Source organism: Abramis brama (assembly GCF_963993115.1).
Source record: "Abramis brama genome assembly, chromosome: 2".
Classification (NCBI taxonomy): domain Eukaryota; kingdom Metazoa; phylum Chordata; class Actinopteri; order Cypriniformes; family Leuciscidae; genus Abramis; species Abramis brama.
Genome location: NC_139964.1, coordinates 54,991,734 through 55,014,558, shown reverse-complemented (window position 1 = coordinate 55,014,558; position 22,825 = coordinate 54,991,734). Strand labels below are relative to the sequence as shown.

The 22,825-nt window shown below is 38.5% G+C and overlaps 1 protein-coding gene and 1 long non-coding RNA gene across 3 annotated transcripts in view; one reads left to right on the top strand and one right to left on the bottom strand.

The window, feature by feature from the left end:
- LOC311072666 (EF-hand calcium-binding domain-containing protein 6) overlaps positions 1 to 22,825 on the bottom strand; it is a 35,899-nt gene that overhangs the window by 2,781 nt on the left and 10,293 nt on the right. For both annotated transcript variants that reach the window (XM_084097837.1, XM_084097838.1), the window contains exons 6-14: positions 22,478 to 22,615; positions 22,220 to 22,353; positions 21,596 to 21,738; positions 21,318 to 21,514; positions 19,586 to 19,693; positions 19,073 to 19,138; positions 17,440 to 17,550; positions 4,632 to 4,731; positions 3,491 to 3,615 (exon numbers count right to left, since the gene is read on the bottom strand). In XM_084097837.1, coding sequence (XP_083953963.1) covers positions 3,491 to 3,615; positions 4,632 to 4,731; positions 17,440 to 17,550; positions 19,073 to 19,138; positions 19,586 to 19,693; positions 21,318 to 21,514; positions 21,596 to 21,738; positions 22,220 to 22,353; positions 22,478 to 22,615 — 1,122 coding nt within the window. The remainder of the gene's footprint in view (positions 1 to 3,490; positions 3,616 to 4,631; positions 4,732 to 17,439; positions 17,551 to 19,072; positions 19,139 to 19,585; positions 19,694 to 21,317; positions 21,515 to 21,595; positions 21,739 to 22,219; positions 22,354 to 22,477; positions 22,616 to 22,825) is intronic.
- Positions 6,594 to 8,698, top strand: LOC311072678. The gene is made up of 3 exons (XR_014604032.1): positions 6,594 to 6,787; positions 6,883 to 6,940; positions 7,327 to 8,698. It is a non-coding gene; the product is annotated as an uncharacterized lncRNA (long non-coding RNA).

Here is a 22,825-nt window from a genome sequence, read left to right as displayed (position 1 = left end):
ATATTTACCTATATACTACACAGTACATATAGTTTAATATACATAATTCAAAAGTGAGGGACTGGTAAGATTTTTATAATGTTTTGGAAGAAGTCTTAGGCTCTCCAAGGCTGCATCTATTTGACTAAAAATACAGTAAAATAGCAATGCTGTGGAAATAATATTACATTTTAATTCTTTTTTTTTTTTTGGAATATATTTTAAAAATGTATTTTATTCCTGTGAAGGCAAAACTGAATTTTCAGCAGCCAATATTTTTGTTTTGTTTTCCTGTTTGTCTGATGTCATTATCTAAAGCCTGCCTTTCATAATCTTAGTATGTGCCTATAGTTTTTAAGGATATTTTATGTATTGACTAATATTAGTATACATTTACAATATATCCTTAATATAAAGCTTTTTCATTCACTGACATATATAAACACATGTAGTTACAATTATATTGTGTTATGAAATGTGTTTGAAAGTTTGGTCACACTTTATTTTAAGGTGATGTAGTTACACATTACTACATGAATTTACTATAGTAATAACAGTAAATTATGCATAATTGTAAGTAACTAACCATAATTGTAACTCTATAGTACGTACATGTAGTTAATTAATATTATTCAGTACTTATTTGAGAAAGTACAATGTAACTACGTCACCTTAAAATAAAGTGTAACCGAAAGTTTTGTACTAAACAGTTTCAGAGTAAAAGTGTTTTTATAATACATATCATTGTTCATTGAATTTTTGCAGGCGAATTCCAGTCAATTAAATTGGAATCTACGAGATCAGAAATTTTTCAGAAAAGATTTGCCAATGTAGATTTCGCAACTGGTTCAAGCAGGTCACATGAATTTGCCGCACTGAACAACTGAAAGTTGCTTGGTTTGAAAGTGACTTCTGTGTGAGCTGTGCTTCATACATCGCTACACTATTGACAATGGAACTTTTTTTGCCAGAGAAATTTCAAAATGTATCTATTGTGACCACACCTTAAATAAGCAAAACCCAAAAAGTTGCAATTATCCTTGTTCTCCCCAATAGTTTGCATTATTAAAGTCTGACTTAAAGGTGGTAGAACTGTATTTGGTGGATATTCTGAAACCAAATTGACATTTAAAAAAATGACCCAAATAATGATTCTTAAGTTATTGTTTCATATACTTTGAATCTAGAGGATTAACATTTTCTGGTGCCTCAGTAGGTTTCTTCAGTTCAGTTTGGGCCTTGTTGTATTGAGTATGTGCGCATAAGAGTTTGTGTGAACATACACGTATGCGTTTGTCTCTGCCTTGTAGGAATCAATCAAAGAAGCAACAGTTTCTCACCAGACACACACGCACACATACACAATGTTCACTGTGGGAGCCAGAGAAGTTGGCACTGATATGTCAGCCAAACCCTCTGTGAACTCGGCTGCTGTAAAGCCTGTTAGTGTCACTAATCTCTGAGCTGGCGAGGAGAGTTCAGTTCACCTTGGACTGGTTGGCACCGTCTCTCTCTGTGTCTGTGCACCAGTGCCACGCCACAGATTATGCAAATCCACTCGCGATGCCCCCCATTCAGACCACGACTCCTTTTAGGCCTGCCGCCATATTCCAGCCAAAAAAATGAATAGAGAGATAAAAGAGGGTGATGTAGAAAAAGAATAAAAAAAGGGTGGGAGAGAAATCACAAAAGGGTCAAAGGAAGAGCTGGAAAAACAGCACAGGCAGGGGAGGGAGGAGAGTAAATAAACAGATAAATAATTTATAGAAATGAAGGAGGTTCTCACATGGGGTGAACAGTTCAGAAGAGTTCAGGACACTCAGTTCACCACAACAACGCATCTAGCTCACAGACTGAAAAAAAGGAGAGAAATACCTAAGAAAGGCAAAAGAATGGAAATGACAAGTTAAAGGAAAAGAGACAAGGGTGGAGGGTTGATATAAAAATAGATGGATCACAGATTCACTCAAAGATCAACTACAAAAATGCAATTTATACAGACAATGACATCCTACTGACTATAAGTAACTTTACACGTACATTTGTTACTTGTACAAGTAACACAAGTTACTTGTAGTTAATAGAATGTCTAAAGTGGACTAAATACTAAATAAAGTGTAAACCAGCTTGTAACCTTGAAAAATATGTTTGAAAAGTTTTATTTTAAAATGTAAAAAATATAAATGATAGTACTTCATTAAAAGTACTTTATTTGGGTGGTTGCCAGGGCATTGCTAGGAGTTATGAGTGGTTGTTAGCATATTGCTAAGATGTTCTGGGTGGTTGAAAATTTGTTGTTGGGGTGTTACTTACTGTGTTTATGAAATCTAAAAAAAGCCACATTATTACTATGATATTTTGATCTCTATATATGACTGGGGTCCCTTTTTCAATGCAAGTCTATTGTTGGTTTTATTGTCCACTAGGAAAAACATTTATAATTCATGTAGCAAAAATTGTGCAGGATGAGTTATAAGTTTAAAAAAACAATACGAAGCAAAACAAAGCAAAAAAAAAAATTATTTTAAAAACATTTGTTTCTAATAAGTAACTAGATAAGAACATTTGGGGTGTGAATGTGTGCAGTTTACGTTGTAGATGCATGTTTACCATAGGCTTTATTATACTCATAAATTGAAAGTCCCCATTATAAAACTCCATAGCAAAATCTCGAGGGAACCAGTGGTAAATTAGTCTTCCGGGTTTTGACGTCATCCTTGCACCACTCTTTAATAATAATGGTTGCAAGCACCCCTAATTAGAGGAACAACAGAGATACACAGTACAGCAATGAAGCTGAAATTGAAGCAGGCATGGGAACAGCTAAACAAGCGTGCAGTAAGCCATTGAAAAACCCACAGCTTCAGATCTTCACCGTGCCAGCAGCTCTCTCAGGCTCCGTACACCAAATATATTGTTATTCATGGGAAAAAAAGAGCAGGTTGTTAACTTGCACAATTAAGGCATCATTTGCCAAGAGAAAGGGCCTGCTTTCCGTTGGCATTGTCTTGGAAGACAAAAGAGTGCAAGAGCGCTCTAAAAACCAGAGCTGGGAGACTCGGGATGACCGCATAGGTCTTGTGAGACACACAAGGGATGCTTGTGTCACGACCGCTGACTCTGGGAGAAACCCAGGACTAAACACCGCAGAGAAAGATTCAGTGATTCGGCATGGTGCTAAAGACAATGAGGAGGAATGCATTCCACATTCCAGCAGTGTGTGTGTGTGTTGGAGACAGCTACATAAATGTTCCCCAGATAATCTTCTGACGTACTGACTATCAAACTGAGATGTTAATAGAAATAATAAAGACATTATGTCTGAAAACAGATCAATTATTCATTTGATATTCATGCATTCATTCACTGTTAAATGAGCTGTTACTATTAAACTATGATAAAGTGTTAAATACTGACGTTTTTATTGTAACCAATCACATTACAATAAAATCTTAAGAACATGGAAGAAAACAAATGTAAGTGAATATGTTTTTCTTATATGGTATGTCACCTTTTAAATAACTGGTACATGTCCTCCTGAGTGAGACGTCTGGTGTTTTTCTCATCCAGCTCTTCAAACTCTCGCAGTACATCTCTGTAACGATTTGCCACCACACTCTTCACCAGAATAAACAGCTGAAACGCAATACATGTTCATTAATATCACTGATTACTGTAAGAGTTTTTCTTAATGTAAAGAACTCTCATTTAGTAGTATAACAAAAAGCCATTCAAGACTGTGTTGCAATAAGTATATTATATTACAGAATGTAAGTTATTATTAATGTTAATAATACTAAGAATCATTAAAAAAAGTATACAATAATAATTACATTGAGGATTACAATAAGTTTTAAGGTTTATTATTATTCTCACTGTTTTTGCAGACAGAATTATGCTTAACAGTTGTTTTTACTTGTATTATAAATATCTGAGAGATATTTCAGATTTTTCTAAGATTTCTGATAGTTCTAGTTATTTCTGGGAGAATCTACACTACTATTCAAAACAAAAGTTTTTTTTCAACAAAAAAAGAAATTAATACTTTTATTTAGATAAGATCATTGAAAATAATACACGCACGCATTGGGCATCAAATCAGCATATTAGATGGATTTCTGAAGGATTGTGTGACACTGAAGAAGGAGAAAGGTCTGCTTGGCTTCAGCTTTAACCTGGCTTTACCATCATAGTAATAAATTACATTATAAAATAGATTAAAATAGAGAACAGTTATTCGTAACACTTTATTCTAGTGTCCTTGTTACATATATTACATGTACTTACCATAGTAATAACATTAAATTATGCATAATTACATGCAACTAACCCTCAACCAAATTCTAATCCTTCCCTAACCCCATTGAAAGTATATGTCGTCAATTAATATAACTCAGTACTTAAATATATTACACTGTAACAATGACACCTTAAAATAAAGTGTAACCCAGTTATTTTACTTTGCAATAATACTTCACAATATATATATATATTTTTTTTTTCAATTAAATGCAGCCTTAGTGTGCATAAGGGACTTCTTTTAAAAAACATTAAGAAATCTTATCAACCGTTAAAATTTTAATGGTAGAGTATGTTGAAAAGAAGTCTTGGAATTTAGAATTGATATGTTATGAAACCATATGAGGTCATACCTCAAGGTCACTCCGATCCTCTTCTGAACTCTTCTCCTCGCCTGTATCATGGTTTAAGGCAGGCTGGGCGACTGCCTGAAAGAGGCTGGGAACTCCTTTCCTGAGCAGCAAAAAAAAGGGTAAGTCTTTGAGACCATGGCTGTGTTTTTTCAGATTTTTTGTGATTACCTATACTATGTTGGAGAAGCCCCGAGAAACCCTTAGAATGAGCGATCCGCTTTGTGCCGTTCTCGCTTGAGTGGCAAACGGAGAGCTACAAGACCTGACACCGAAATGGCCTTGGAGCGCTGACCGCTTTGAGAGCAACTGGAGTGGTCAAACCGTGCAGACACCTGACGGTCTTGAAGTGTTAGCTAAACTATGAAGAAGCACATGAGAAAAGTCGGACGTACAAAGCCCAGCCTAGGCTAATGTGTTCCCTGTGCGCTTGGATGAGTTCATGGGGGCCGGGCTCGGCTGAGCGGATAGCCGTGGCTCTTTTGTGCTCCAGAGAGGACAACCACTCCCCAGGCTTTAGGGCAGCGGTCTGGGCCATCTCAGGGCCACAGTCCGAACGAGGTGGGCGGACCGCTGGCTTGAGAGGTCACGCGCTATAGAGCAGAGTTAGAAGCACTATGTAAAGGAAGAAATAGAGAGGAGGGACAGAGAGAGATGGTGAGATTTAAAAGACAGAGGTGCTTCAAATAATTCTGATAGCAGTTCAAAGAGGCAAACGGCAGTGACACTGACAGCAAGAGGCATTATGTTTGTGTTTGTGCATTGTGTCGATGACAACGTGAGCGTGCCTATGGGATTTTCTCAAGACAAACTGCTCTTTTCAACAGTTAAGCTGACCTGAATGAGCCAGGAATAGCAATAGGCCATGACTGTATGGTAAAATAAGTGTTTACTAAAAGCTCTGTGAGAAAAAGTTCCTGAAAATGCTACTAAACAAAGGGTGAGTGTCAATTTGCCAAACTGCTTGTCACACAGCAGGACAAATATAGAACTAAATATTAGTGGAACTGTTGGATGCTGAGGGAGGAGACCTTGTGACCCAGCCACGGACATCTCAGCAGGACTCCCATGTCCAACAGCCCTGCCACAAAACCAACACAGCAGGACGTGACATCCGTGTTAAGCCAAATAAACACACCTTAGCTTATCACAAACAGACACTCAAACGAAAAGTGCGTCGGGTCACAAGATTTGCAGAAAATTTGAACTCTGAAATCTAAATTGATCCCTTGCTAACATTTTCGATTCAAAATAAACTAAAATAAATGTTTATCTGATTCTATGTTAGCTACCCCTATAAATGAACTAGGCGTTTGATGTGATGATACAAATAAACTGAAGAACATTCTTAAAAGTAACTAAAAATAATAGTAATAAAGTAAAAAAACTAAGAAAAAGATAAGCAGTTAGTTATTTTACTTATATATATTGTACCTGGCTATAAAGAGTAAACAAATTAACAGTTTTTGCATTTGCTTTCCAAATAAGCCCTTCGAGGTAATTCACGTGTCTCTCTTTTATGCCCATAAGGGGGCACATGACTCTTCAATTGACTTGCTAGAAAACCTAAAAAAAAGAAATTCAAAACCTTTTAGTAAACTGGCCCATTTTTCTGCTTGATAGATTGATCAATTCTTATCTATCTATCTATCTATCTATCTATCTATCTATCTATCTATCTATCTATCTATCTATCTATCTATCATCCATCTATTTATTGAGGATTTAAGTTATTCATTTAAGAATAGATTTATTTTAGAAAAAAAACATGTTAATATTAAAATGTTTAAAAGACAGTTTCTACATATATTAGGAGTAGGATAGAACTGAAAAAAAAAAATTGTCATGGTTAATGTTTCATAATATGATCTGATTGTTAAAAGTCTGCTAGTGTCTCAATTCCCTTGTGTTTAGTGTTCTATGACTTTTATTTTGATATTCTTTTGACTGGCTGTGTCTGGATTTAATTTCCTGAGGTTTAGTTCTTGCATAGCCACTTGAAGGCAAGCCTGCAAGGTTTGCCAAAAAGAAAAAGCGAAATGCCTTCTATCGCAGCGGTACGCAGAGAAGGAGAACAGAGGCTTTTTTTTTTTTTTACTTCTTTTTAATGGATGTCAATGAAGGAGAGCCTTCACTACACTGAATAAACTGCTTTTGTGGTAAAACGGCTTATAATTTAATGAATTGACAGCCCATCAGCTAATCTTCAACATGTTTGCTCGTAAACATTAATTTTGGATTTATCTATTTTCAGAGTTTACACAGAAGAAAATGCTGTTTTATAAGAGAAGTCACGGACAATTGTCTGACAGGTATGATTCAGTTTACGGCACTTCTAATTCATTTCTATTGTATGTTATATACATATGTGCAGTTATTGACTGTCGCACAACTCTGAATGAAATTCAATGACGTCAAGGCTGTAATGTGATTGGTTTAATGAAACGTTTTCAGGGTGCAATTAGTGTATTCTACAAAAAAAGCAAAACAGTAGTTCAGAAAACGTTTTATTAAACAGCACAAGTGCACTAAGGGCGTGTCCGAATCCACTTTTGCTAGTTTAACGGAAAAAAATTGTCAGCGCGCCCGGCGCATGATCTAAAAGGGTTTTCCCTATTCTTTTAATGAGTAATGGGTGTGTTTTGGGCGTAATGTGCAATAAACTAATCAGAGTCTCATCTCCCATTCCCTTTAAAAGCCAGTTGCGCCCAAGCCATGGCGGATTGCTATTTACATGGTGGAATTTGCAAGCGGAAAGACTGAACGCTTCTCCAGAGCAGACAATCTACAGGACAAGCCGGATTCCACCATATCTTTATGTACACAATGATAATCTGTTACATTGTAATCCTTTTATTTTTAATATTTGGCATGTTTGTGTGCTGCTGCACATCCCTGTGTGTGTAATAAGCAGAGTGTATGCACGTTGTGCACCCGCCTATAGGCTCATATTACTAATGTGCTTTTTTTAAATAACAAAACAATACTGCACCATTGACTTTATACCAGGTTTCTGTTGGTCAATGGCGTTGTCTAATTTTTCAGTTGCATCAAAATAGCAACGCGCCAACAATAAGCTTGAACACACCTCGTTTTCAAACCAGCACACTCATGGGTGAACAGATGGGAGCAAATGAATTTGCTATTTAAACAATGTGGCGCAGGACGTGAAAATGATAACTGCGTCAGGCTGAAACTAGCAAAAAAACTTGCATCGCGCCTGGCGCCGCATCGCGCCAGATGTATGATAGGGCCCTGAGTTTTTATAAATTGCCCTCCTCCGCCATCCACTCAGCTCTGCAAGTTCAAGCATGATAATGTAATGATGGCTCTTGAATTTAAACTTTACATGCCAAATACTATTTAGATTAACATACAGTACATGTATTTTAGATTGCCACCTAAGTTCAGATCTGATTCAGAGTCATTGGCAGACCCCCTCTCTGCCTAAGACGACTGATCTTCAGAGGATAGACAGCATGTTGTTTTAACAGACGAGGGGTCGGTTGAACTCCTTGTGGACCCACTGTTCTCCACAAGCGGAGAAAGAGGGATTTGAAATTAAAAGAAGAGGGAACTTGAAGGAGGAAGGAGTCCCATCACTCGCAGAGACGAGACGCCCACAGAGATAACTGGTGAATGAATGGGCTGCTTATTTCGCTTTTATATCATCTCGTCTGAGGATGGATGGACTGAGTGAGGGAGTGAAAGAGAGAAATAAGTAGATGCACATTTATCACGTTTGGACTGTATTGTTCTGTTTAATCTGGGCCACCATCTGAGAGCAGGAGACGTGTGTGTGGAGAGAGGAATGTGTGAAAGAGACTACAAGAGCCACATGAGTGAGCTGCTGGGGCTCAGACTGAAAATGTGTGTGTGTGTGTGCAATTATTATTAAAAATCTTTAAAGGGACAATTTACCCAAAAATAAAAATAATGTCATTATTTACTCACTCTCATGTCATTCCAAACCTGATAGCATTTGTTTTTACAATACAAAAGAAGATATTTTGAAAAATTTAGTTTTGAACCCCTTATTTTAATTTATTAACCCCTTATCTTATTTTATTAACCCCCCCCCCATCTTAGTATTAATGTTCAAAACATTGTTGTGCTGCCTTATAATTTTGTGGATACCGTGATACATATATAAAAAGTAAATTTTGATGAATATAAAGTTTAAAAGAACTGTATTTATTTGGAATATAAATCTTTAATAACATTTTAGATGTCTGTTTAACTGTCCCCTTTCTGTCACCATAGATAGATAGATAGATAGATAGATAGATAGATAGATAGATAGATAGATAGATAGATAGATAGATAGATTTGCGGTTGATGGTCAGTTTGTCTGTCGATATCGACTTCTATAATTTTATGTTTTCAATGCCTCTTTCATAAAAGGATTCACATTGTATAGCCACAATGTGTGTGTGTTAGTGTGTGTGTTTGTGTCCAGTTTCCCCTACAGCTGCAGCTTCAGCGGATTACCCATCATCCACACGGCAACATTACACAAGTCGTTCTTTGAACAAAAGTCATGGCTGCTATTAATGAGATGGTAATCCCGGGCACCGCTACCTCCCAGATCTGCTTCCACTGACAGGGGAAGAATGTCCAAACGGCCTGCTCACAACACCCAGCACAACACTGAGGCCATTGTCACCAGCGCTGGTCTGAGCCCTGGACCCAGCTCAAGGAGTTATCCCCTTCCATCCCCATCCTGTCCCCACACCCCCGTCTCAACCCCTTCACACCCCATGAATAAAAATTAAAACCCTAAATGGGTGGAGGGAGGAAAGGAAAAAGAGAGAGGGACCGAAGAGAGAGAAAGAGGAAAAACAAAATGTTTTGCTGGAGATTAGGGTGGGATATCTGGGATTTTGACGTCTGAGGTTCCCACACGAAGATCTGACATCTACACATCCTATGACTGCTTGGTTTCTTGGTCTCACCATAGGGACCACACAAATTGTGAGGGGCCCAACAACCCTTAGGCCACTTTACGACCATAGAGAGAGGTAGACAAATCAAGCTAAATTGAGGCTGATGAAACTCTCTTAACACTACAAGCATCACCAGATGTTTACAGTAAAAACATTTTTTTTATTATTAATAATAATAATAATATATATACTTTAATCATTAATGCTAGAGCCATCAAAAAGTAAATAACTTATGATAGATCAGATTTTCATATTTTTCGAGCAGTATAAACGACCATTACTGAAGCAAAGCCTTCAAATCTGCAGAGGGAATAGAGTAACTTGATATTAATATTCATGGATAGGACTATACCTTGTTATTATATTATATTATATTATATTATTAGATGATATTAAAGGGATCATGAACTGAGAGATCAGATTTTCCTTGAGCTTTTGACATACAAGAGGTCATTATAGGTATATAGTTTCAGACCTGAAAACTTCCTTGTTAGTCCAAAACCAGCTTTTATTGTAACCAAGCCCAGCGAACGACTCGTTGTGGAATGTGTCTATCTATGTCATATATAGGTGAAAGACCCCCTCTGCAGAAGAAAATCAACGCCTACTTCATCATTGCAACTTTGGCCCCGCCCACTAGCGTGTTAGTGAGATAAGAGAAAAGAGAAGTGCGATACAGGATCACTTGACTAAAAATAACATTACCTTCCAAAAGATCCTAATGCTTGGAATTGTTCAACATTGTGAATGTCTCAGTTGAGCATTATTTATTTGTATTCGGTACATTTCACTGTGGATTCTTTGGTAAATCAGTCACAATTTCGGTGCAATTTCATATGCAAAGATGTTAACCAATCACAGCAGTGGGCGTTTACACTGAAGTCTCACAGCAGACACACCCCTTCAAACAGAGCGTTCAAATCAGAGGGATAAATCAGGGTAGGAAAAATGCCTTTTATTTCTAAATTATGACAATTTCTTTTATGTAAAAATCATACTAACATTATAAGTGCAGGAAACATTATAAAACAATAAAACAATGCAGTTCATGACCCCTTTAGGAGATATTAAGAGTGCATTTCCATTTCCTTTATTTGTTGTAGCAACACTTGTTGAATTCGTTTCTTGTCCAAGCTTTAACAAAGATGCAGCTAAACATATTCCATAAATTCTGCTAATTTTAAACACCACTTCATCACTTTGCTCCTGCTCTTCCCAATATCTGGCTGATAGAAGCTTTAACTTGAGGTGGCTGATTTTGTATAGCAAAATCTGATTTTTTCAGTTTTTTTTCAGTTTATTTGTTACTATCTACTCACATGTACCTTTATCTTGTATTGTTGCTATTAAATGTCCAATATAAGGTTCAATAATGTGATTAAACTCAGAAGAAAGCTAGAGCGGGATGTGAGCGATGTTAATCTGGTGAGGTCCGAATGTTGACAGCTAAAGCTCTGTTTGACTAACATGTCAAAGTTTCACCCAAACAGAGGAAATGCCACACAGGAACTACTGACACTGGGATCAGGCCGCTTTAGCATGAATGATTTAGCATTTCTCATGGGACAGAGGGAAATCGAAAGGGAAAGAGCGACAGTTTGTAGCTGTCATTGGCAGGGCATGGTCGGCCTTTCTCACTGTTCTCTGCGAGTATAGAAGTTCTAAAGTTTTCTTTCTCTCTATTCAGGAGGTCCCTTGGACCATGGGCTTTTTCCCCACTGTTAGTATTACAAAATCCCCATTCAGTATAACCCTTGTCACCTGTCAACTAAGCCAGGCTGGTTTTCTAGGTCTTTATCCCCTACACACACTGAGAGAAAATAAAATGAGCAGCTAAGCTTAAACCCTGCCCCCATTTGATGCGTGCACACACCCTACACACACACGCACGCACACACTAAAACTGCATGTCTCAGAGCTGCTACTCTAGCAGATTAAAATTCATTACCCTGTTCTATTTAAGAAACGTTTACATAGCATTGGTTATTGTTGGTCATTCATTAGGTGGTTAGGGGAGTTCACATGGGTCCCCCAGGGTGGTCAGAACCTAATCCTCATATCCAACTATTTTAAAGCATCTTCGCATAAACACAAAATATGTGGGCTCATTGCAAGAAACACGTATCTTATATAGGTTATTCTCATATTCCTCTTTTTTTGTTCCCCAACAATGCATGTGTAGCATTTATTTCATCACTGGTTCACCACTGTGCTTACAGCTACATATATTTTGGTAACACTTTATTTCGATAGTCTAGACATTCTAAAAACTATAACTTTGCAACTACATGTCAACTACCAGTCATTAGAGTTTTAGTAAACGGTCTGCTTAATATCTGCTAACACTTTATTTTGATGGTCCTTCAACAGACATTCTACTGACTATAAGTAACTTTGCAACTATGTCATACTTATTCTACTAACCCAAACCTAACAGTAATACTGAGTTAGTTGACATGTAGTTGCAAATTAATGAGAGTTAGTTGACATGTACAGTAGTTGCAAAGTTACTTGTTAGTGGAGTATCTAGTTGACAATCGAAATAAAGCTTAACCAATGTTTGAGTTCAAAGCATTCTGAGTTTGAATCAAAGTTTAGATTATCTTACAATATCTTTCAAGTTCAATTAATTTGACAATTGTTTGTTAGCTATAGAACACGCAAAATTCTTTATGCCATCACAACTTTAATGATATATATTTTAAAATGAGTTTAAAATGAACTGAAATGCATATCTGACTCACATGCTAAATTCTAGGATGATTGTTTTTGCAAATTAGTTTTCAACAGTTAGCCAATGTTACGTATACACTTGTAAATATAAATATATGAAGTTGTTTTATAGACCTGTATATTTTTTAGGCTAGCGTAGGCATCCGGACAAGCACAATGACAAAAATACAAAAGCAAAGGAGAGAGCCACCCTGAAGCTGTCAGGATTCCATCACCATCTCCTTCCACTCATTCCCTCACTCCGCCCACTCAGTCATTCACACGCTCATTGTCTCCTGATTACTAATCACCGTCACCTGGACCTCATCATCAGTTCACCCATATATACCTGCTACAAACATTCAGTCATTGTCTGATCTTGTCTACACATGACACAGACTCTCTGCCATACTTACCTGTATACCTACCTTCGATCCCGATCTTCTCAGCCAGTCACATTCCGTCTTCTAAGGAACTCCTTCATCATCATCTGCAAGAGAAAGAGAGAGACTTGGTTACACTTCAGTTAAGCTATCATCTGAAATTCAACTTACTGTTTACTCACCTGTTTCGCTGTACTGATCCATTCTGCAAATTAAAGCATTTAACTTACCATTCTGTCTGCTTCGTCTATGCCAAACCTGACAGAAGATCAGACCACCATGCAGAATCCTTCGGAATCCACAGCGAATTCACCTGTCAATCCGATCGCCATTCATCACACCTCTTCAGCTTCACTTCCTCAAGCGCCCGTTGCTTCGTTCACTGCCTCAGCGTGTCCCATGGCCCGACCAGCGACATTCTCCGGTGAGGCGGAGGACTGCAGTGGGTTTCTACTTCAGGTATCTTTGTATTTCTCCATACAAGAACATCAATTCATTAACGATTCAGCTCGTGTTGCTTTCATCATTTCACTTCTGTCTGGGCAAGCACTTCAGTGGGCACAGTCTCTGTGGAATTCGGATTCGGAAGTCGTCAAATCCCTCTCCGGTTTCATACAACACTTCAAAGAAGTTTTCGGTCAAACAGCTGCCGATCTATCAGTACATGATCAACTCTACAATCTTCGTCAAGGCCAATCTTCCGTGAGTACTTTCTCCTTACGATTCCGCACTTTAGCGGCATCCAGTGGTTGGAATGAGGCAGCATTGATCACAGCTTTTCGTCATGGTTTGAACCCTAACATTCGTCAGTAGATGGTGGTTTACGACGACAGTCTGGGAATTGAGAAATTAATTCAAAAATCCATTTGAGTTTTGCAAAGACTATCAGCCTGTGATTCTCCGACTCCCACTGTATGTCCTCCGCCCACGGTTCCATCAGTCACTCCTCCAGCACCAGAGCCTATGGATCTCGGCTCCGCCCATCTTCCAGCTTCCACGCCCCTGGTTAGTTCAACATCAGCCGACGCTCCACTGGAAATCTGGTGAAGTATTGCGTTGGGGTGAGTCCTGCCATTTGTCCTGTCTATCATCCATCAAGAAAATCCCTTCTTCATCATCGACGCCTCAGAAGAGGTCCAAAGTTCCTGTTTGCTCCACCTCGGTTGAGAGCCCTGAAGTAGAGCATCAAGTAGAGATTCCAGTGGAGTACCAGGCGTACCAGGATGTGTTCAGCAAGAAACTGGCTACTCAACTACCACCTCATCGGCCATGGGACTGCGCAATCGACTTGCTACCTGGAGCCACTCTACCTAAAGGTCGTATCTATCCACTGTCCATCCCGGAGCAGAAGGCCATGGAGGAGTATGTGGAGGAGGCTTTACAACAACAGTTCATCCGCACATCGACCTCCCCTGCCGCTTCAAGTTTCTTCTTTGTGGGTAAGAAGGACGGAGGCTTGAGGCCCTGCATCGATTATCGTCATCTCAACTCTCAAACCATCAAATACAGTTATCCCCTTCCTCTGGTCCCAGCTGCCTTGGAGCAGGTGCGTGGGGCTCGCATATTTTCGAAACTAGACCTTCGGAGTGCATACAACTTGATCCGTATACGGCATGGAGATGAGTGGAAGACAGCGTTCGTCGCCCCATCTGGCCATTATGAATATCAGGTTATGCCCTTCGGGCTGTCCAACGCTCCAGCGGTCTTCCAAGGGTACATGAACGAAGTGTTCCGTGAGTACCTCAACCGCTTTGTGATTGTCTACATTGACGATATCCTCATCTATTCATCTTCAATTGCTGAACACCATCGTCATGTCATTCAAGTACTAGAGAAACTGAGAGAACACAAGCTTTACCTGAAATTGGAGAAGTGTGAGTTCCATATCACCTCTGTTCAGTTCCTGGGTTACATCATAGATCAGCATGGTATCCAGATGGACCAGAGGAAGGTGGAAACAATCCAAGACTGGCCATTACCCACATCTGTCAAAGAACTTCAAAGATTCCTCGGTTTTGCAAACTTCTACAGAAGATTCATCAAGAACTACAGTCTCATCAGTGCTCCTCTCACATCTTCATTAAAGAATCGACCCAAGTCTCTGTCCTTGAATCCCACAGCTATCCAAGCCTTCCATCGCCTCAAAGAAGTCTTCACGACAGCACCAATCCTCATCCATCCCAATCCTGAACTTCCTTTCATCGTTGAGGTCGATGCATCTTCCACTGGGGTTGGAGCGGTGCTGTCACAGCAGCAGGGTGAGCCTCCCAGACTCCATCCATGTGCCTTCTTTTCCAAAAAGCTGTCCCCGGCGGAGCAAAACTACGACATCGGCAACCGGGAACTGCTAGCCATAAAACTGGCTTTAGAAGAATGGAGACATTGGCTGGAGGGAGCAAATCACCAGTTCGAAGTAATTACAGATCATCGCAACTTGGAATATCTTCGTGAGGCAAGAAGATTGAATCCTCGCCAGGCCCGCTGGGCACTCTTCTTCACTCGATTCAACTTCGTTGTTACTTACCATCCAGGAAGTAAGAATTGCAAGGCAGACGCTCTTTCCAGACTCCATCATTCATCTTCAGAGGACCTCAGTACTGAAACCATCCTCCCTCCAGCCTTAATCCTCAGTCCCATTCTCTGGGACATCGACCAGCAAATCTCTCAGGAAAATTCTCGCCATCCTGCTCCGCCGGGAGGTCCAGAAGGGCGTACTTTCGTACCTCAACATCTTCGTACTCCCCTTCTGGACTCTGCTCACACGGTTCTGGGCTCTGGACATCCAGGTAGCAAGCGTACCCTCTCGCTCCTCAGTCAGTGGTACTGGTGGCCGTCCATCTCCGAAGATGTCTCCAGGTTCGTCCGTGGATGCTCAGTCTGCGCCATCACCAACTCTCCCAGGAAACTACCTGAGGGTAAACTTGTGCCACTACCTATACCCAGACGCCCTCGGTCACACATCGGAGTGGACTTCATGACTGACCTTCCTAGATCCGCTGGATTTCCGGTGGATAGCCGATACACCCCAATACCAACCTGGTCAGAAGGTGTGGTTATCGACGAGGAACATTCGCCTCCGCCTGCCTTGCCGTAAGCTGAGTCCTCGATTCATTGGACCTTTCACCATCCAGAGGCAGTTGAACGAAGTAACCTACAGACTCAACCTTCCACCTCAGTACAAGATCTCTCCTTCCTTCCATGTCTCTCTCCTCAAACCCTTCACTGACCCAGTCTCTTCTGTTCCCTCAGATTCCTCCTCGGATGACGTGCCTCCTCCTCCCGTTCCTGTGGAAGAAGAGGCCATCTACAGAGTTCGATCCATCATGGACTCCCGGCGGTGAGGTCCCCGTCTGGAGTATCTGGTGGACTGGGAGGACTACGGTCCAGAGGAGCGTTCCTGGGTGCTCCGTGATGATATCCTAGATCCAGCCTTACTCTCCCAGTTTCATTCTGACCATCCTGACCGCCCAGCTCCCAGGGGTCGTGGTCGACCTCGCCGCCGGCAACATCTCTCTTCTTCCCAGCCGTCAAGAGCCGCCTCGGGAGGGGGGGGTACTGTCAGGATTCCATCACCATCTCCTTCCACTCATTCCCTCACTCCGCCCACTCAGTCATTCACACGCTCATTGTCACCTGATTTCTAATCACCGTCACCTGGACCTCATCATCAGTTCACCCATATATACCTGCTACAAACATTCAGTCATTGTCTGATCTCGTCTACACATGACACAGACTCTCTGCCATACTTACCTGTATACCTACCTTCGATCCCGATCTTCTCAGCCAGTCACCATTCCGTCTTCTAAGGAACTCCTTCATCATCATCTGCAAGAGAAAGGGAGAGAGACTTGGTTACACTTCAGTTAAGCTATCATCTGAAATTCAACTTACTGTTTACTCACCTGTTTCGCTGTACCGATCCATTCTGCAAATTAAAGCATTTAACTTACCATTCTGTCTGCTTCGTCTATGCCAAACCTGACAGAAGCATGACGTCACTAGAGACCTAATCTCTTCCCTCTTTCTGAATACAAATCATGCAAACTGTTGTAGCCACAAAAAAAACAACAACACAAATAACTACTACACAATATCAAATACTTTTCATTTAAATTATGGCTTGTATTGTCTTATATTTAAAATTTCATTACATTTTTAAACGCAGAGAAATACAGAGCATATTTGCAAAGCGATTTGCAAAGAAAAGGTTGTGTTACTTGTTGCTGAGATCAAAAATGATAATAAGCTGCGGACATGACTTGTAATTTCACTGTAATCAAATAATTTCATCATATTTTTCAGCATTTGGCTAAAGTCTTTAAAATACAATCAATTGAAATGGTTTTACCTATTTAAATAAGTAGAACCTTCTAGTTGGAGACTATTTTCCAAATGTTAATAAATTGAAATATTCTAAATGAATAAACGAACAAACACACCCATTGTCCATCCAATTTAAAATTCCATATTTTGTCACCAAATTTTTAATTCTTTACTTTGTACTTTTTTTTAAGCTCTGTGGAGTGAAATGTTTCTAAATCTCTGATGGATCCTTGAAACCAATGCTGATCAAAATCCCAAAACAATTATTTTTTTTATTTTTTTTATCTTAAAAGCTTACTAATTCCCTCTTATTACATTTGTAATAGGTATGCAGTCCTGCAACATGATGCCAACATTAAATAGTAAAAAAAAGAAATCCAAAACTAGTGTGCAGTTAACATTGATATAGCAAATGTTAAGCTGACTGGTTTAAAGGCTCTGTACCTGGTGTCAAAGGCTGCCATGAAGATCTGGTACTGCACATTTCCATGGTGGTCAAGAGGGAGCCTGTCCAACAGCTGCTCAAACTGAGGGTCGGAAATCTCCAGGCCAAACCTGTGGAGAAGGTCAGGGGAAGGTCAGCACCAGATCACTGATGTCACCACAGGCAGAGAGTCCACTCATCAGGACCGGCCAGTCCAGCAGGTCTTAAGCATACGCCACTCATTGACCCTCTCGCACACTGCAGAGTCAAGAGGTCATAAGGTCAACTGCCCTCTTCACCCGGGCATCGCACAGAGCTGGACACACACTGGCCAGTCAATCAAGGGATTAGACTTCACATACACGTATGCACACCCTCAAATATTCACTCGCACAAACTACAACCTTCACTCGCTCCAGAAAACACAGATAAAGACAAATGAACTTATCAAAGATTATGAATAAAAATGTGAGATTGTCCTTCAGATCTGACAGACATGGTCCACACTGACTACAATACTACATACTCAAATAAAGAGGATTATGGTGAGGTAAATGTGTTTTAAAGGACAGAGAGAAAAGACAGGGGTGTTTCAAACTTCAATGATATGAGTAAATTAGGTTCTCACTTAGTTCAGACGCTAATAAGGCAGGGTCTTTTTTGAGGGGGCAGCAGTCTCAGTAATGGCTTACTTAGTCCCGTAGGCAAGATAACACGTGACCGAAAAAATACTTTTTAACAACTATTCATCATATACACATGCCAGTCTAGTACAGTGGTTACCAACCAGGAGGCCGGAGCCCACTAGGGGGCCTCACCACACTTCAAAGGGGCCACAAGATGGCTTAAATTAAAGACAAACTTTAAAACAGCAAAACAAATTAATAAATGTAAGCTGACATTGTATTTCATATTTAAATTTAACTGTCATTTTTATTTATGGACTCTTACAGTATTGGAAAACCTTGTTATATGATGGAATTTTAATGTAATTTCTACCTGGAAAAGTCATGAAAAACCAAATAAACATTTTATGAGTATACTGTATACATTTTTACATTTTTCTATTTATGGCATCCTCTAAAATATTTTATTAGGTAGACATAGCTGAGAAATTGCAATTTGTGAGTAAAAAAAATAATTAAAAAACCTGTAATTACAATCAACTAGAAAAACAAACAAATGCTAAAGAACATTGTTACTGAAAGTTATGGAATTTTATACTTTATAATTATTTTATTTCATTATTTTAATATATTGTCACTCCTAGTTTCTGTCAATAATATTTTTTTTAAAATGAGCAGCTTTGTCATAACAACAGAAGTACCAGAAATATATTAGGAGGCCTTGGAGTCAAAAAGGTTGAGAACGACTGGTCTAGTGTTCTAATCCAATGATAAATTTAGCATTTTGTGTCACCAAATGAGAGTGCTGATGATGACGACAATATTTTTAAAGTAAATATGCTGAAAGCGAGACTCGATCAGTCCATGTGAATGTGTGATTTCTGCCACAACATTTTAGACAAACATTTTCTGCCAATAATAATCATAATCATGCAGCTTAATTATCATTTAGATTTATTTTAGAAGCTGCGTTCAAACATTAAAGAGAAAAAGATTTTATGAAGGATAAGAAAGATGAAAAATGTACCTGCTCTCCATTGCAGCTCGAAATTCTTCTTTACTTATAGTCCCCTTATTAAGCTTGTCAATGTTCCTATACAAATACATACACACAAAGAAACACACATAGATTTTGAAAAATAAAAAATTACATTCTCTTTTCAACAAGTATAACAGAGCATTTGCTAAACGCATTAGCTCTAGGTAAGTAAGAGAATGGTCTTTTCAAACTCAAGAGAGATGCTTCTAGTTAGAGGATTTGGAGTTGAGGGTGTTCTAAAGGAAACTCATTTGAGCAGAAGTGTTTCTATGATGAGGTTCTTGGTAACAGTGGAAAGGTATAATTAAAGAGACCAAAAAAAACGTGTCAACCTTTGACCCAAAAGGTAGTAAAACATCTTGTGTTAAAAGAGAGAGAAAAGATACCTGTTCTCAATTTAGAGGGTGTTAATGGGGTCTTGTTCACAAGGAGAAAAGAGGAGAAAGAGTAGAAGGAAGAAAGAGAGAGAGAGAGGGAGAGAGAGAATGGGATTGTACTCACTGAAAGGTCTGGAGGAGGGAGAGGTATTCTGACTGAAACAGGCGAGTTAATTTGGCCTCTATGGCACTTAAGGAGGAAGCACATCTGAGGTTCTCATCAGAATGAAACCTACAAAAAAAAATACATTTCAAAAAAAAAAATTGTTTAGAATATATAAAATATTCACTACAAATGACACTGGAAGCATTTGATTAAAATAATAATAAAATACTTGCAAATATATATATAGCGAAGTTATTTATAGAAAAGCTGTATCATATTTCGTTTACAGACTGCATTAGATCTAATATTTTGTTATCTATTGCAATAAAATTCATGGATTGTAAAATGTGGCTTAAGTGTTTAAATAGTTTTTGGGGCCACTGTATATTGTCACCATGGTGAAAGGTTCTATACATTGTAACTGTTTGCCTGGCCCATTTTATTCATCCGCCAATCCTTTAAGCTGTGGACCACCCTAATCAAACCAAACACAGTCAGTCTAGGCCTAATGTTCAGCTGCTGTTTACTGAACCCTGTGTGCTGGGTGACCCAGGGCAGGGAGGAACTATGGGCCGTAAGCTTGTTAGAAATGGAAAGAGTTTGACTACAAGGCTTAAAGATCACTTTCTCTGGATGCTTCTGTGTAATTTGGGCTCTGTGTAAGCAGAGACAAGACTCAGAGTTTCTGTTTCCACACTGCTCTGTTACTGGTGACAGAACGGAATTATCTACACTTATCAGAATCAATATTGTATGTGGTCATGTTCAGATAAAATCCCACCACATGCACAATTTAAAATGTTGGTGTCGGTAAGATTTTTTTAAAGGTCCAATAAAGTAATTTGACCAAAAATATTGTAAAAACAGTAATATTGTAAAATTCTGATACAATTAAAAAAAATCACTTTTAATATATTAAAATATTTTTTTTCCTGTGATGGGAAAGCTATTTTTTTAAGCCTCATTAATCCAGTCTTCAGTGTCACACGCTCCTTTAGAAATCCTTTTAATATGCTGATTTGGAGCTCAAGTAAAATTTATTATTATTATCAATGTTGAAAACAGTTGAACCTCTTAATATTTATCTGCTTATTAAGCTGCGTAATATTTTTGTGGAAACCGTGATAAAAAACAATTCAGGATTATTTGATACAAATGAAGTTCAAAAGAACAGCATTTATTAGAAATATAAATATATTATAACACTGCAAAATGTAAATTTGATTAATTTAATGCATCTTTGCTGAGTATATATATAAAACTTACTGACATCAAACTTTTAAACAGTACTGTGTACAAAGATTTCCTGTTTTGTTTGTTCAGCACTGACTTCGTTTGCACGAAAAATTCTGATAAATATTCTGAAATTAGATGGATTTAAACATATTCAGTTGTCTGTGTCATGTAAATCTAGTGATGTGATTGTCATATCCCAATTAATTCTGGCTACTAGCATATGTCTGTATTAATCCACTTGAATATGGAATATTTATTTATATCTATGCATCTGTATGAGCAATGTAAACTAAATGAGGCTAAAAGGATTTTAAGTGACCCGTCTTCACTTAAAATCATTTTAGCCTCATTCAATTTACATTGGATGTTTCTTTTTATGCTTTTAAAATCTTAGTAAGCAAAAATGTGTTGCCTCTTCGCCACAAAAAAAGGGCAGAATATCAGATGTTGTAAGAGAAATCAAAGCTCCATATGAATAAACATCATTAGGATATTGCTATGTTGTAAATCTGACCTGTGTTTTGGGTTGGAGATGATCTTGTGAGTGATGCCATCTGAACTTCTGTCCTGGAAGGAGCGCAGGAAGTTCAAGTACTGCACGCAGCCCTTTTTGAGCTTCAGACCACACCGAGACAGAAACAGGCCCAGGTGCTTTGTCTTCAGATGCAGGCCAAACTTCCCTAACACCTGCAGAAAGTCTGCACCCCTCACCTGCAAACAGAACACACACAACATTTACATCAATCAATATGATAAACCAGCCTGTTTATGAAGCCCAATGCTGTTTGTTACCCTCCCGCTGTTCTCAGGATCCAGTTGATCAAACTCTGTTTTCATCTTCTGAGCTCCTTCTCTGAATCTGTCCTTCAGCCATGTCTCAATGGCAATAGATGTGTGACGCTCATCTTCTGACTTAGAGAGTGCCCTAGCAGGAGCTGCAGTGAAGAGGAAGGCATGACAGGAACTTATGAACATTTTAATTATGTAATGACATAACTTAATCTTCTGATTAGTTCAAATTAGATCAAGCAAAAGCTAAATCATTAGTACCATAATGAAACAGGATCACAGCACCCTCTATAGGTCGACTGTTGCTCAAGTACATGTCTAAAGCAAACTGAAACGGCTAGTTTATCCAAAGTCTGTCCCTCTGCTTCTGAGAAAATCAATCCTATTGATCTATAATCATTTCAATTCATAATTTTAGTACAATAATAATTTAACTTCGGATTACTTTAACTTATGACTGTGATTGGACTACTTTTTTGATACATTTGATTACTGATTATTTTGTAAATTAACAGATAAGGACACTTTATAAAGCAGAAAACATCAGCTCATGAAACATTACGTGCAATTACTTGAATTACATGAAACTGTACGAATTCTATATTATTAGCTAACGGGCAACTTTACCTTTTGTGTCCTCAGCTTTAGCGTTAATGGAAGTGTGGAAGTTTTTCTCATTGTTTGGTTCAATCCTTCTGCTCAATCCCAATTTCTTCAGAAAAATAGTCTGTTTGGCTGCTCCAAGTCCATCCACATCTAGCCTGTTTAAAAAAAAAAGAAAAAAAAGTAGAAATAGAAAATTCTATTATAAAAAAACCTCTGTAGTTATGTAATGGTATATATGAATAAATAAATAAATAAATGCACAAATTAATAATTTCAAACCTTTTCCATAATTTTTCAAAATCTGGATCTTTCAGGTGAAGTTTGAGCTTGTTGAGAATATTTCTGAACTCTGCGGCAGAAATCCAGTTTTCAGTAAGATTGTCTGACTTGCACAAAACCTCTACACACTCCAGAAACCTACAGTGGGAGAAATGGGTGCACAATCAGGGCAAATAGCATGTTTATGCACTATTGTTCGACAGTTTGGGATTGGTAAGATTTTTGCCAACCGATTTTTGCCATGTCTGCATTTATTTGACCAAAAATACAGTAAAATCACTACTGTTTTCACATTATACTATATTAATATTGCAAAATATTTAATATATTTTAAAATGTAATTTATTT